The sequence below is a fragment of the Lithobates pipiens genome, unplaced genomic scaffold (genome assembly GCF_037356315.1).
Source record: "Lithobates pipiens isolate NorthernLeopardFrog02 unplaced genomic scaffold, aLitPip1_a1.2 Scaffold_8, whole genome shotgun sequence".
NCBI classification, from domain to species: Eukaryota; Metazoa; Chordata; class Amphibia; order Anura; family Ranidae; genus Lithobates; species Lithobates pipiens.
In genome coordinates, this window is record NW_027507903.1 from 240,124,267 (window position 1) to 240,137,749 (window position 13,483).

At 42.4% G+C, this 13,483-nt stretch overlaps 1 protein-coding gene across 1 annotated transcript in view; it reads right to left on the reverse strand.

Annotated features, from left to right (window-relative positions):
* TPH2 (tryptophan hydroxylase 2) overlaps nucleotides 1-13,483 on the reverse strand; it is a 406,589-nt gene that overhangs the window by 320,956 nt on the left and 72,150 nt on the right. Inside the window, exons 3-4 of the mRNA XM_077468486.1 lie at nucleotides 7,767-7,950; nucleotides 7,131-7,231 (exon numbers count right to left, since the gene is read on the reverse strand). Coding sequence (XP_077324612.1) covers nucleotides 7,131-7,231; nucleotides 7,767-7,950 — 285 coding nt within the window. The remainder of the gene's footprint in view (nucleotides 1-7,130; nucleotides 7,232-7,766; nucleotides 7,951-13,483) is intronic.

Here is a 13,483-nt window from a genome sequence, read left to right on the forward strand (position 1 = left end):
GAGGTACCCTCAAATGGTATACGACACCATGCCTGCTTAGATGTTGGATCCGCCAACCAGGGATGGAGCCACAAAGCACGGCGTGCCGAGACTGCTGCCAACATAGCCCGAGACAGAAGGCGGGTAATGTCAATAGATGCCTCCCCCAAAAAAGCTGATGCCATTCAGATCTCCTGAATAGGAGAGTCTTTAGCCGTATTCACTGAGATACCTCTCAAGAACTCTTCAACATTGTCGGCCCATGTTTCAATAGCCTATGAGACTGCGGCTAAAGCCAAAGTTGGTTTACAAGCCATCCCTGAAGTTAGATAAATTCTTTTCAGATCTGAGTCAATTCTTCTCTCTAACGGATCTTTGAAAGATACCGTGTCTTCCAAAGGGAGAGTCACGTATTTAACTAAACGCATAAGTGCTGCGTCTACCAGAGGAGCTGATTCAAGGTGCTTCACATCATCCTCCTTAAAGGGGTACAATTTAGACACCTTTGATTGCATGGAGCTCTTCCTATCAATCTTGCTCCACTCTTCAGTAATGATTTCTCCCAATTCAGATAGGAAAGGAAAATGTTGCCGTTCCTTTTTGAGTTGTTTGAAAAACTTTCTTTGTTTGGGGAGGGGGGAAGAAGTGGGTTCTTCCCATTTTAAAGCTTCTTTCACTGCCTTGACAAGAGCAGGTACTAAAGCATAATCAAATCCTACTCCTGGATCCTCTGGATCCGATTCGCTGTCAGACAAGAGCACAGAGTGGTGGCTTGGTTGAGAAGATTCCCCAGTCTCTTGTAAGAGCCCTTCACCTCCTGAAGGACATAATGGGTCTGAGGGGGATTCCATAGCGTGATGAGCTTCCCTCTGCTGCAGGGATTCCTTTACCACTCTTCTCACCATAGATTCCAAGCGTTGATCCGCACCATCTCTTTCATCTGCGACTTTAGAGAAGCAATGATCACAGAGCGATTTGTCTGATGAAATGGGCATCTTACAGCCCCAACATGAATTATCTGGTCCTCTGCTTGAGTGCAAGTGACCACTGCGTTGTCCAGATCTGGAAGACCTGCGGTAACCAGACTTTGACGATGATTTGCGGTGGTGCGATTTTGACGATCCACTGCGACTATGCGCACTGTAATGCGGTTCAGACCTAGAAGGGCTATAAGGAAATATACAAGAAAGAGAGAGAGATACAGACCAGGCTGGTATCAAATGCTAAGAAATACTCCACATATGCACAGCAATCCAGCCATGCACATACCTGTTACAAGCGGGCAGGTCACTAGTAGGCAGTGAGGCATCCATGACTAAGAACGCTGACTGTAACAACAATAGACCCTCATAAGCAGCCATACAAAACACAGGAGCAATAATACATCAGAGCAGATCATAACCTACCTTACACCAACCAGAGAATGGCCCCGGGAAGTCGCTGAATTTCCTGCAATCATTCCCAAATTCTGACATCTCTCACTGTGTTTTAAATATGGCGCCCATGACGTCATCAGCGGCGTCAGACGCGAGATGCCCGCGCGCATGCGCGGGAACCAAGCCTCGCTTTGGATTTGGGTCCGCGCATGCGCAGAACGCAGCGCTGGACCCGGAAACAGGGGGAGAAAGGCTGCTGGAACGCGGAAGCGTCAGCGCCTATGCACAAGAACCAGTTGGCATATGAAAAAGACACAGGTAGAAAAAAGGAAACACATAAACACTGCTGCCATGAAAAACTGAATTTTTACAGCTCACCACTCCACCAACGATCGTCTGGCCGAACAGGTTCAAGCACACACCACCGATCCACCGGGCAGATAATGGCCACCTTACATAGCAGGTAATAAGCCGTGCGCACTTTATCTTCGGACAAACCAAGCCTTCAGCGCTACTCTGCCATACACTCCATACCCATGCTTAACAGACAGGGCCTATCGGAGGAACAAAAGCTTGATAGTCGGCCGACTTGATCGTAGTGAAGATCTCTTCAGGTAGGAAACACCTGTCCTATGGAGGAGGACAAAAAAGGAACACGGATAGCAGCTTGGAGCAAAGATTTATGGGAGTAGAGGTCCTATTGGGTAATTATGGAGGCGGGGCTAACCCCACACGTATGCTGCCATGGAGCCTGTCAGGAAAGGAACATTTAAAATAAGTTTTTATTGCTGTGTCCCCGACTTATCCTCTATATTTGTCCTGGTGACCATTTTCACCTAAACAGAAAGTGATGGGAAATCCAAAATGTCCCATCTGTCACCAGAACAATCTTCCAACGGGGACACCTGTTATGGTGATCACTGTTTAGGAGGAAAATTCACATCACATTGTAGAGTTTCTCTTATGCTCTCTGATGCTCTAAACCAGGATGTAACATAAAGCAAAAAAAAGAAAAAGAAAAAACACTTCCCTGTTCTATCCAAAACTGAAAAAAAAATTTGGGTTACCTGTACAATTTAAATAACATTTCCAGATAACAACAGAAATCAAACAGTGAGGTACTTACGCTATCCAGCAACTGTGCTACAGAATGAAATGTACTCAATTTACTTTAAAGCGGAGTTCCATCCAAAAGTGGAACTTCCGCTTTAAGCACTCCTCGCTCCCTTACATGCCACATTTGGCATATATTTTTTTTGGGGGGGGGGTGAGTACCTGGTTTTGACAGGTACTTCCTGTCCCACTTCCTCCTTCCGTCATTTGGCCACCTAGGCGACTCCTCCTCTCCCCCTAGGTGGCCCCTCCCTCTCTGCAATCTTCTGGGACATGTCACAGGTCCCAGAATATTGCCTGACCACTAGGAGCCACAGGCTGTCACAGCTGGGTGCCCAAACTTTCAATGATGGTGTTGCGGAGAGGAGGGGAGAGGAGCGAGGCTTTGGGTGGCCACATCGCTGGACCGAGGAACAGGTGAGTGTCTGTTTATTAAAAGTCAGCAGCTACACTTTTTGTAGGTGCTGACTTTTAATAAACTGAAAAATTGGGGAACTCCGCTTTATGAAGCCCATACAGTAGATAAGTCTTTTTTTTTTTCATACAACCAGCGGGTTAAATGAAAAAACTGAATTGATTTCCCCAACCACACACTCAATGTGGATGAGGAAATTCTCCCCACTGAGTCTTTGTATTCTGACAGAGGGGAGAATACACTGATTAGCATTTCAGGCTACAGCCTGCAGTGCTAATCGAGTGAGGAAAATCCAACTGGGATGTTGTACAGAAGTCTACCAGTAAACTGACTTGTAGTCAACCTCCCTGCCCATACATGGTTTGAAATTCATCCGTTCCTCGCTGAACCAATTACATTTTAATCCATAGAGTATATAGCCAGCTTCACACTGATTTCAGTGTAATGCCCTGAATCCACAAGTACACAACCATCCACAACCATCCATAAAGGGTCAGAAGGTGGGAAGCAGAAGTGTACTTCTTAAAGCACCACCAATCGCATTTAGACTTTTCAGGAATGTTTGAATTAATTAGTGGCTGTGAGAAACATCTTACTACTGGCTCTTGTTTTTACAATTTCTCCATGTCAGAGACATCAAGAAACTAATCCTGCATACACACGACCGGACTTTTTGACAGCAAAGGTCCGACGGAACAAGTCCGTTGGAGAATTCGATCTTGTGTGGGCTCCATCAGACCTTTGCTTGCCAAAAAATACGGCGGACTTTAGAAATAGAACATGTTTTCAATTTTTCTGCCGGACCGAGAAATCCATTCGTGTGTATGCTAGCCCAACGGGCAAAAACCGACGCTAGGGCAGCTATTGGCTACTGGCTATGAACTTCCTTATTCTAGTCCAGTCGTACGTCATCACGTTCAAATCCGTCGGACTTTGGTGTGATTGTGTGTGGTCAAGTCCGTTCATTCGGAAAGTCCGTCGGAAATCCGCCGAAAGTCCGTCGGAAAGACCGTCGGACCTAGTCCCTCGAAAAGTCCGGTCGTGTGTACGCGGCATTAGAGTATGCATTTGACAGTCAAAGGCTTTTTCAAAGGATAAAAAGCCAAGACAGCTTTTGGTGCACAAGGGAATGCATAACTACACTGCTAAACAGAATCTTGAACCAGCGCTGATGGTGGTGCTGCTGTGCAAACTGAACTGATCTTCTGTGTCACTTGTACCTGCACAAGTCTTTTCAAGGAGATTGGAGTTTCTGGATTAGCCCTGGGAGCAGGGCACTCTCTTTGCACATACAAGAACCCTAGATAGAGCATAAGGTGGTGTTGCAACATAAGATCGAAATGGCGTTTTTCCCCATAGGGCATGTTTTTCCTCTCTGGATTGCAGAGATTAATTAAACAGCAAAGGGATTTGTGAGTTACAAAGCATGATTCCTAACACTGATACTTCATGTTTACAAGCTATCTATGTCCAGCTTCTACATATTAAAGCGGACCTTGCCCCAAACAATCATAAAGAAAGTTATTCCACCATCTTATTATAGGGCATAGGATTCAATTTCCTCCTACTCCCTAAGGTTTGACCCAGCCACCCCTTGCCCATGTCACACAAGACATCATCTGAATTTAAAAAAAAATCTATTTGCCAGAAATCTTGAGAAAGTATAGACAAAATGAAGACATTAGGTGAGACCCCCTTCCAATGATGCATCTGTGAGGCCCTGGCTACATCACCTGTGTCTCTAGAGACCAGGAAGTGCAATGTAGTTAAAAGTATAGGTAACATCCAAACACCCTTTTTTTCACCACTAAGGTAAAACTAAGATGATGTGATATGAACATGCAGAGCTGCGTGCAACTTTGTTTTTTTTTCTGTTGATAGGACCACTTCCCCCTTCAGCCACGGAAGGATTTACCCCCTTAATGACTAGGCCATTTTTTGCGATACGGCACTGTGTTGCTTTAACTGACAATTGCGCGGCCGTGCAATGTTGTACCCAAAAAAAATTGATGTCCTTTTTTTGCCACAAATAGAGCTTTCTTTTTGGTGATATTTGATCACATATGCAGTTTTTATTTTGTACACTATAAATAAATAAAATCACAAATTTGAAAAAAAATAATTTTTTTACTTTCTGCTACATTCCAAAAAATATATAAAAAAATGATTTATTCATCAGTTTAGGCCAATATGTATTCTACTATATATTTTTGGTAAAATAAAAATCGCAATAAGCATATATTGTTTGGTTTGCGCAAAAGTTATACAAAATAGGGTATAGATTTTATTTTTTTTTTTTTTTTTTTTTTTTAACAAGTTTTTATTGAAGTATACAGAAAAATACAGAAAAATACGACTTAAAGCCAAAGTAACAGGAACCGTTTTGACAAGCTATAACAGTGCTACTTATACAAACATGGAGTAACAGCCGTGTATTATGCATGCTAAGTCCAAGACTACATTAGACAGCTTGAGGAGTATAAGGACACAAACTATAAATGTTGTGTGTAAAAAATTCGTTTTTCAAATGGGTGGAGGGGAGGGGAGTGGCTCCACCCAGACACCCCGACAGGGAGCTGGACTGTGTCCAAGCGGAGGCAGATCCAACCCCCCACCATAAGGTCCTGTTAGTCTCCTTACAGCTAGTTAACCTACACGTAGATCAAAGGCAGCGGCTTTGAATCCGAGTATGTATAAAAGAACGGCCTCAATTAAACTAGAAGGACGGAGTAGCATAATAAAGAAGTAAAAATTTGACACCCTGTGAGGCTCCTTAATGTAAACCGTAAGATGCGTGAGTATAATCACAACCGAAGACCACCGGAAGCTATCTCCACAGTTTATCTGTATCTTAATAGGCGGTGTATAACCAGGATACTATCAGCTACATGCATAGAGATAATCTCTTCAGAGACAAGTTGTCTTGTGAAGAGGGGATAATAGGGTATAGATTTATGGACTTTTATTTATTTTTTATGTTTTTACTGGTAACCGTGGTGATCTGTGATTTTTAGCGGCACTGCAACCTCGCAGCAGACAAATCTGACCCCAAGTGACACCTTTTGGGGACCAGTGACATTATTACAGTGATCAGTGCTAAAAAAAATGCACTGATCAATGTATGAATGACACTGGCAGTGAAGAGGTTAACACTGCACTATTTATCTATAGTACCAATACTTGTTTTCAATCTATCACTGGTCAAACTAGAAAAAAAAATATTTTTCTTCATTTGGTTACATGTTTTTATCCATAAATTGCAAAACAAAATCAAGGCCAGTAGCCGAAGTGTAAAAATTGGTCTGATACATAAGGTGTTTACAGGCGTGAGAGCTAAAGTGGTTAAACTACACCTGTTCTGAAACTGTAATTACGGCATATAGTATATGTATAATTATTATATGTATATCATTTTCTCAGGGTAGCACCACTCATGGTGTCAACATGCACGTTAATTGTAATTTTTTTCTCAGTGTAATGTTCTTGTCATCTTGTACCTTTTTAATATTCTATCATACTGTGATTCATGATTTCCCCAAAAATGCTATATTTAGAGAGAATTGTTGCATGCTGGTAGGGAGATGCCACCGTGTTTTGTGATGTGGAGGCTTTCTTTCACTTTTGTTTTTAACTAGTGATACAGCAGAAGCTGGATGAAGCTCATAGTTCTCTGTAGAAATGTCTGCCATTTTCCTATTCCTGAATGAGATGTAGAAGGCACAACAGTGCACTCAAGTCTTAGCCCTTGAACACACGGTCGGAGATTCCTTAGGAATGTGTCCGATCGGAGCGTTTTGTCGGATATTCCGACTGTCTGTGGTCTGCATTGGACTGTTTCCGTCGGAATATCCGTCGGACCAACTTTTCCAACTTGCCGGAAATATTTTCCGGCAAAATGCTCCGATCGGACATACTCCGAACCTGTGTAGAGAATTCCGATCGTACAAAGTGCCACGCATGCTCAAATCAAATTCCTACACCAAAGCTATTGGCTACTAGCGTGAACATAGTCCCGTCGTAACGAAATAATGTCATCACATCGGATTTTCCGACAACTTTGTCCGACCGTGTGTATACAACAGTTTTGGACAAAATCCGTCGGGCAAAATCCGACGGACTAAATCCGACGGATTTGGTTGTCGGAATCTCCGACCGTGTGTACAAGGGCTTAGCCTTTTTTACACATCCCTTACACTTGAGAACTACAAATGTGCATTCCTTTGAAACAAAATGTTTGTATCACTCACCGGATGGTCAGCATCCAATTCAGAGCCGTACATTAAAACCCTGTGGGAACACTTGTCAAGTTCTGAGATCTTTCTTGGGAACCAGGGCACTCCATCAAGTTCTACTAAAAAGAAAGGTTCAAGTTTAAAAAAATGTAAGTATAGTAGTATAGGTAGCAATGGGTAAGTAATTAGGGTACTTTTATATGCATAGTTATGTATTTCCATAATACAGTGTCAGACTGGAAAAGACAAGGTCCAACAATAAAGGTAGTTGTAAGGTCTACCAAAGAATTAAAAACTTAAGCATGTCTTGCACAACATATTTTGCGCACATTTGATTTATTGAGAGGATTTATGTATTCCATAGCTTCTGTGAAAGTGTTTGTTCCAACTATCTCATACTTTCCAAAGATGACTGTGGAAAGTGTGCATTAATACAGCAGATGCAGGTTATCTGATCTATATCTTTAGGTTAGCTTGTATAAATGAAGCACATGGATTCTGCCCCTATTTCTGTATCTATTGCAAAAAACACAAATGTTTCTGGAAAAGGATGTGATCTCCCAGCTGCCTCCTTGCTGGCAGGCCTATAACCCTACTACCCCTGTGCCCCGTGTGCAGATAAGCAAAATATGTTAAAAACAATATTCTTGCCTTCATCTTCTCTCCATTTTCTCTCTGCTGGATTCACACAGATAATGTTTGGCTGAAGTTTTAGCAGATGAATGAGTTCCTGATATTTTTTCTTAGTGCATTCAAACTCAACATAGATCTCTGCCTCCGAGCTGCCATTTTTGGATTTTCTTGATTCAATATGACTGATACTCACATATTTTTCCTGAAAAGAGATATAGCAAATTACTTCATAATGTATTACTACTGGACTCAATGCCTGTTAAATACAGCTTCCTTCTGTCACCAGGCACCTCATAAGTCATATAGAAATATGTTTTGTAAGTTATATGCCATTATGTACCAATTACTAATTCTCGTGGAATTCATATTTAACCTCCCTGGCGGTATGATTATTTCAGATTTTAGGCGCTGAAAGCTGTACCATTATTTTGCATGGAAATTTGGCGTTTTATATTGTAGTCCTGTAATTCTTAGGAATAACTCACTTAAATCTGTCCAAACCTCTAGTCTAGTAGACATCCCGGGTATGATAAAGTTTGAAAAATGAAATAATAAATTATAATATAATAAATAATTATAAATAATTATACCAAATAATAATATAATAATAAAAAAAATGATTCAATAATGTAATCAAATCACTGAAATTTGCTCAGTTGCAGAATTGTCACTGTCATTACTTTTCAGTATTTGATGACGGATCTCCCCACAAATCGCTATCGCTTGATTTTGCGAGTGATTCTAATTTATTATCGCTGTTTTCTAGCTGGTCTAAAACCATTTTTGATGTAAAGGGACCTTTTTGGCTGCTATGGACAATCTCCAGTTTACAGGCATAAAGAACAGTTTTTATAATATAAAACTGCATGCAGGACACTGGACAGACCACTAGGGACAAAGTGGATGTGAAATAATTACATACAGTAATGTAATCTGTAAGATTACATTATACTGTATGTATAGTGTGTGTTTTACTTTTTGAATTTGGCACCGTTCTCCATCCCTGTGCGTTGCAACGCTCGTAGGGAATGAAGCCTAGTGATGTGATGAATCGAGCGGAGGACGAGCCGCTCACAGTGCGGGTGAACATCGCTGGATCCAGGGGACAAGGTAAGTAAACTCATCCTGGATCCAGCGATGCGATCCCGAGTCTGGCTCGGGGTTACCGCTTTTGGTTCTGAATTTTCACCCCGAGCCAGACTCGGGAATACCACCAGGGGGTTAAATACAGGTAAAATAAATCAACAGCTAAAACCCTTTTTTGGTTGTTTTGAATAGGGTGTGGTAGGGATGGAACCTGTGTTAGATTTGTATTACCCTGCAGTGGAGACTCTAGTCTTGATAACCACTGTCAATGGGACCCAAAATTATGGGCTAACCTACATTTTATGGATGTCACAAGAGCAGGATATGAGGGAGTATATTGTAATGGAAGCACCTGTTCTGGTGTAATTTTCCAATATCTGTTCCAGTGACAACTTTCTAAGGGGGAATATCCCCCCACTTCAGAGTGATCTCCTTTCATTTCCTGCCTTGTCTCCAGGACAGGAAATATTGGGACCATACCCAATCCCACTTCAGCAATTCTCATCTAGGTGAGAATTACCCCAGCTTGGCCTGCTTACCCCCATTACCTGCACACTCCTGGGATAACTCACACGTCCCAGGGGTCTGCCAGACCAGTCTGACAGCACCCCACAATTTTGCCCATGTGCAAAGTCAGCAGCTACAGTACTTGTAGCTGCTGACTTTTAATTTTTGAAAACAGAAAGTAAAGTTCCTCTTTAATTCATTTTTGTCAATGGAGCAGGGAAACTTTCCAAATTTTCTTCTCACACCTGAACCATGTCTTCCTCTATTCCTGGTCACTGGGTACTGAAGAGGTAATTCCTAAAAAATGGATGGCTTGAAGCCATAATGGTAATGACCTCATCAGGTATTGCAGACTATCCTTACAGCCGAAAAGGAAAGTCGGGATTCACATTGTTCAGTCCAATTTGCTGTCAACACATAAGCCTTTAAAGAAAATATAAAAAAAACAGCAACTATGCCCTCCTAGGGGAAGTGCACATTTTGGGAAGCAAGTCTCCTTGAAGACGACTCTTAAAGTTATTGTAAAGGGTTTTAACAATCAACATGTTATACTTACCTGCTCTTTGCAATGGTTTTGCACAAAGTAGCCCCGATCCTCCTTTTTTAGGGTCCCCCAACATCGCTCCTTCCTTACAAATGCTCCCATAGCAAGCTGCTTACTATAGGGGTATTTGTGCAGGCTCAATCCTGAGCCACAATGTGTGTATCTATTGACACATAGTGCAGCTCGACCCCGCTCCCTTATAACTGGATTTGATTGACAGCAGAAGGAGCCAATGGCTCCCACTGCTCTCACTGAGTCCAGTGACAAGGGAGAGAAAGGCACAGAGCTGAATCAATATCGGACTCAGGTAAGTATTAAAGGGAGGCAGGGGAAAACTGCACATAAAAGGTGTTTTACCCTGATGCAGAGCCTTTACAACTTCTTTAACTTTGACTTCCTATCCTAAGTAAAATCCACTCAGGACATTCCAAGATTTCCAGCTTGACAAGGTCCAAGGTCATTGGGCTACAGGGGGTGAATCTCTCTCCTGTAAAAGTGCAGCCCAGAGACCTACTTACTTATAGCTGAGAATATGAATGCATAAAAATTCCCCTAATTTTTTGTCACCAAGTGCTTGGAAGGGCCCATACTTATCTATAAGTAAAAATGATAGTCCTCTGCATATACAAATTTTACCCAATAGATTACCACATCATCTTCAGTATGGTAAATTTTGGCATATTTACAGGAAGCCCCTCCAGACATCCCCAAAGCATATACCCATAACAGAATTTTATACATTATAATTCACTGGAAGGGGAGGGGGGCATGTTCAGTTGTCGCTCCGGTATATATATATATATATAGATAGATAGATAGATAGATAGATAGATAGATAGATAGATAGATATATATTGTATATATATATATATATATATATATATATATATATATATATATATATATATATATATATCAGGGGTTGACAAATTTGCTTGGAATCTAGGAGCCAGCTAAAAAAGTTAGGAGCCAGGTCCGTGACGGCGATCTGGACCTGTCCCTGGCCTGACATGGAGACGAGTGAGGGGAAGATAGCCCCCAGCCCCCCGCCTGTCTCCAAGTCATTGCCCATAGCTCTTAGAGGGACATTTTATTTGTTTTATTTTTTTCAAATGACGATTTTTTTTTTAAATTGCATTTTAGTGTAAATATGAGATGTGAGGTCTCTCTGACCCCAGATCTCATATATAAGAGGACCTGTCATGCTTTTTTCTATTACAAGGGATTTTTACATTCCTTGTAATAGGAATAAAAGTGACACACTTTTTTTTTAAAAGAACAGTGAAAAAAATAAAAATAAAAGTTAACCACTTCCCGACCGCCGCACGACGATGTACGTCGACAGAATGGCACGGGCAGGCATAAGGGCTTACATGTACGTCCTTGCCTTCCCGCGGGTCGGGGGCACTGCGATATGCGAACTGATCTGGGGGTGTCATTAACATTTCACTGACACTCCCAGCAGTTCGCATAGGGCAGTGTGAACTGCCGCCGGGAGGCATGCGATGCGGGAACCCGCCGCGGATTCGTGGCGTTCCCGCATCGTTCCAGTGTGAACCCAGCCTAATAAGCGATCGTTTTTCTGATCGCTGTATTAGTGTCACAGGTGACGCTAGTTAGGCAGGTAGGTATTTAGGTTCGCCGCAGCTTTTTATAGCGCCAGGGACCCCCATATACTACCGCATAAAGCCCCCTGATTGCCCCCTAGTTAACCCTTTCACCAGTGATCACCATATAACTGTTACAGGTGACGCTGGTTGGTTAGTTATTTTTTTATAGTTTCAGGGCACCCGCCATTTATTACCTAATAAAGGTTTAACCCCCTGATCACCCGGCGGGTGTCATTTGTGACTGTAATAACTGTTAGGGCAGTTAGGGTTAGCCCCCTTTAGTTCTAAGGTACCCCCCTAACCCCCCCAATAAAGGTTTAACCCCGTGATCACCCCCTGTCGCCAGTGTCACTAAGGCTGGGTTCACATTGCAGCGGTTTATGAGAACGGATGTGATTCGCACCGCACTGCAGTGCAAATCACATCCAATCTCTGTGCGATAACGAGTTCAGCCATACAGATAGTATGGCTGAATTCGTGTCGCACCCGCCGCAAACTCGCACGGGACCCTTTTTTTGGTCCGCAGCAGAACCCAGCCTAATAAGCGATCGTTTTTCTGATCGCTGTATTAGTGTCACAGGTGACGCTAGTTAGGCAGGTAGGTATTTAGGTTCGCCGCAGCTTTTTATAGCGCCAGGGACCCCCATATACTACCGCATAAAGCCCCCTGATTGCCCCCTAGTTAACCCTTTCACCAGTGATCACCATATAACTGTTACAGGTGACGCTGGTTGGTTAGTTATTTTTTTATAGTTTCAGGGCACCCGCCATTTATTACCTAGTCTCACTAGTGTACCCCTAAATTTAGGGGTGTCTACTTTCCAAAATGGGGTCATTTGTGGGGGTTTTGTGCCATCTTGGCATTTTATGGCCTTCAAAACTGTAACGCCCTTAGAAAGCCTGAAGGCGGTGCTTGGTTTTCGGGGCCCCGTACGCGGCTAGGCTCCCAAAAAGTCCCACATATGTGGTATTCCCGTACTCAGGAGAAGCAGCAGAATTTATTTTGGGGTGTCATTTCACATATGCCCATGGCATGCGTGAGCAATATATCATTTAGTGACAACTTTGTGAAAAAAAAAAAAAAAAGTTTGTAATTTTCCCGCAACTTGTGGCAAAATATAAAATATTCCATGGACTCCAAATGCCTCTCAGCAAATAGCTTGGGGTGTCTACTTTCTAAAATGGGGTCATTTGTGGGGGTTTTGTGCCATCTTGGCATTTTATGGCCTTCAAAACTGTAATAGGTAGTGAGGAGTGAAGTCAAATATTTACGCCCTTAGAAAACCTGAAGGCGGTTCTTGGTTTTCGGGGCCCCGTACGCGGCTAGGCTCCCAAAAAGTCCCACATATGTGGTATCCCCGTACTCAGGAGAAGCAGCAGAATTTATTTTGGGGTGTCATTTCACATATGCCCATAGCATGTGTGAGCAATATATCATTTAGTGACAACTTTGTGAAAAAAAAATAAAAAAAAATTTAAGTTTGTAATTTTCCCGCAACTTGTGGCAAAATATAAAATATTCCATGGACTCAAAATGCCTCTCAGCAAATAGCTTGGGGTGTCTACTTTCTAAAATGAGGTCATTTGTGGGGGTTTTGTGCCATCTTGGAATTTTATGGCCTTCAAAACTGTAATAGGTAGTGAGAAGTGAAATCAAAAATTTACGCCCTTAGAAAGCCTGAAGGCGGTGCTTGGTTTTCGGGGCCCCGTACGCGGCTAGGCTCCCAAAAAGTCCCACATATGTGGTATCCCTGTACTCAGGAGAAGCAGCAGAATTTATTTTGGGGTGTCATTTCACATATGCCCATAGCATGTGTGAGCAATATATCATTTAGTGACAACTTTGTGTAAAAAAAAAAAAAATATTCAATGGGCTCAACATGCCACTTATCAATTTCCTTAGGGGGTCTACTTTCCAAAATGGGGTCATTTGGGGGGGTTTTGTACTGCCCTGCCATTTTAGCACCTCAAGAAATGAGATAGGCAGT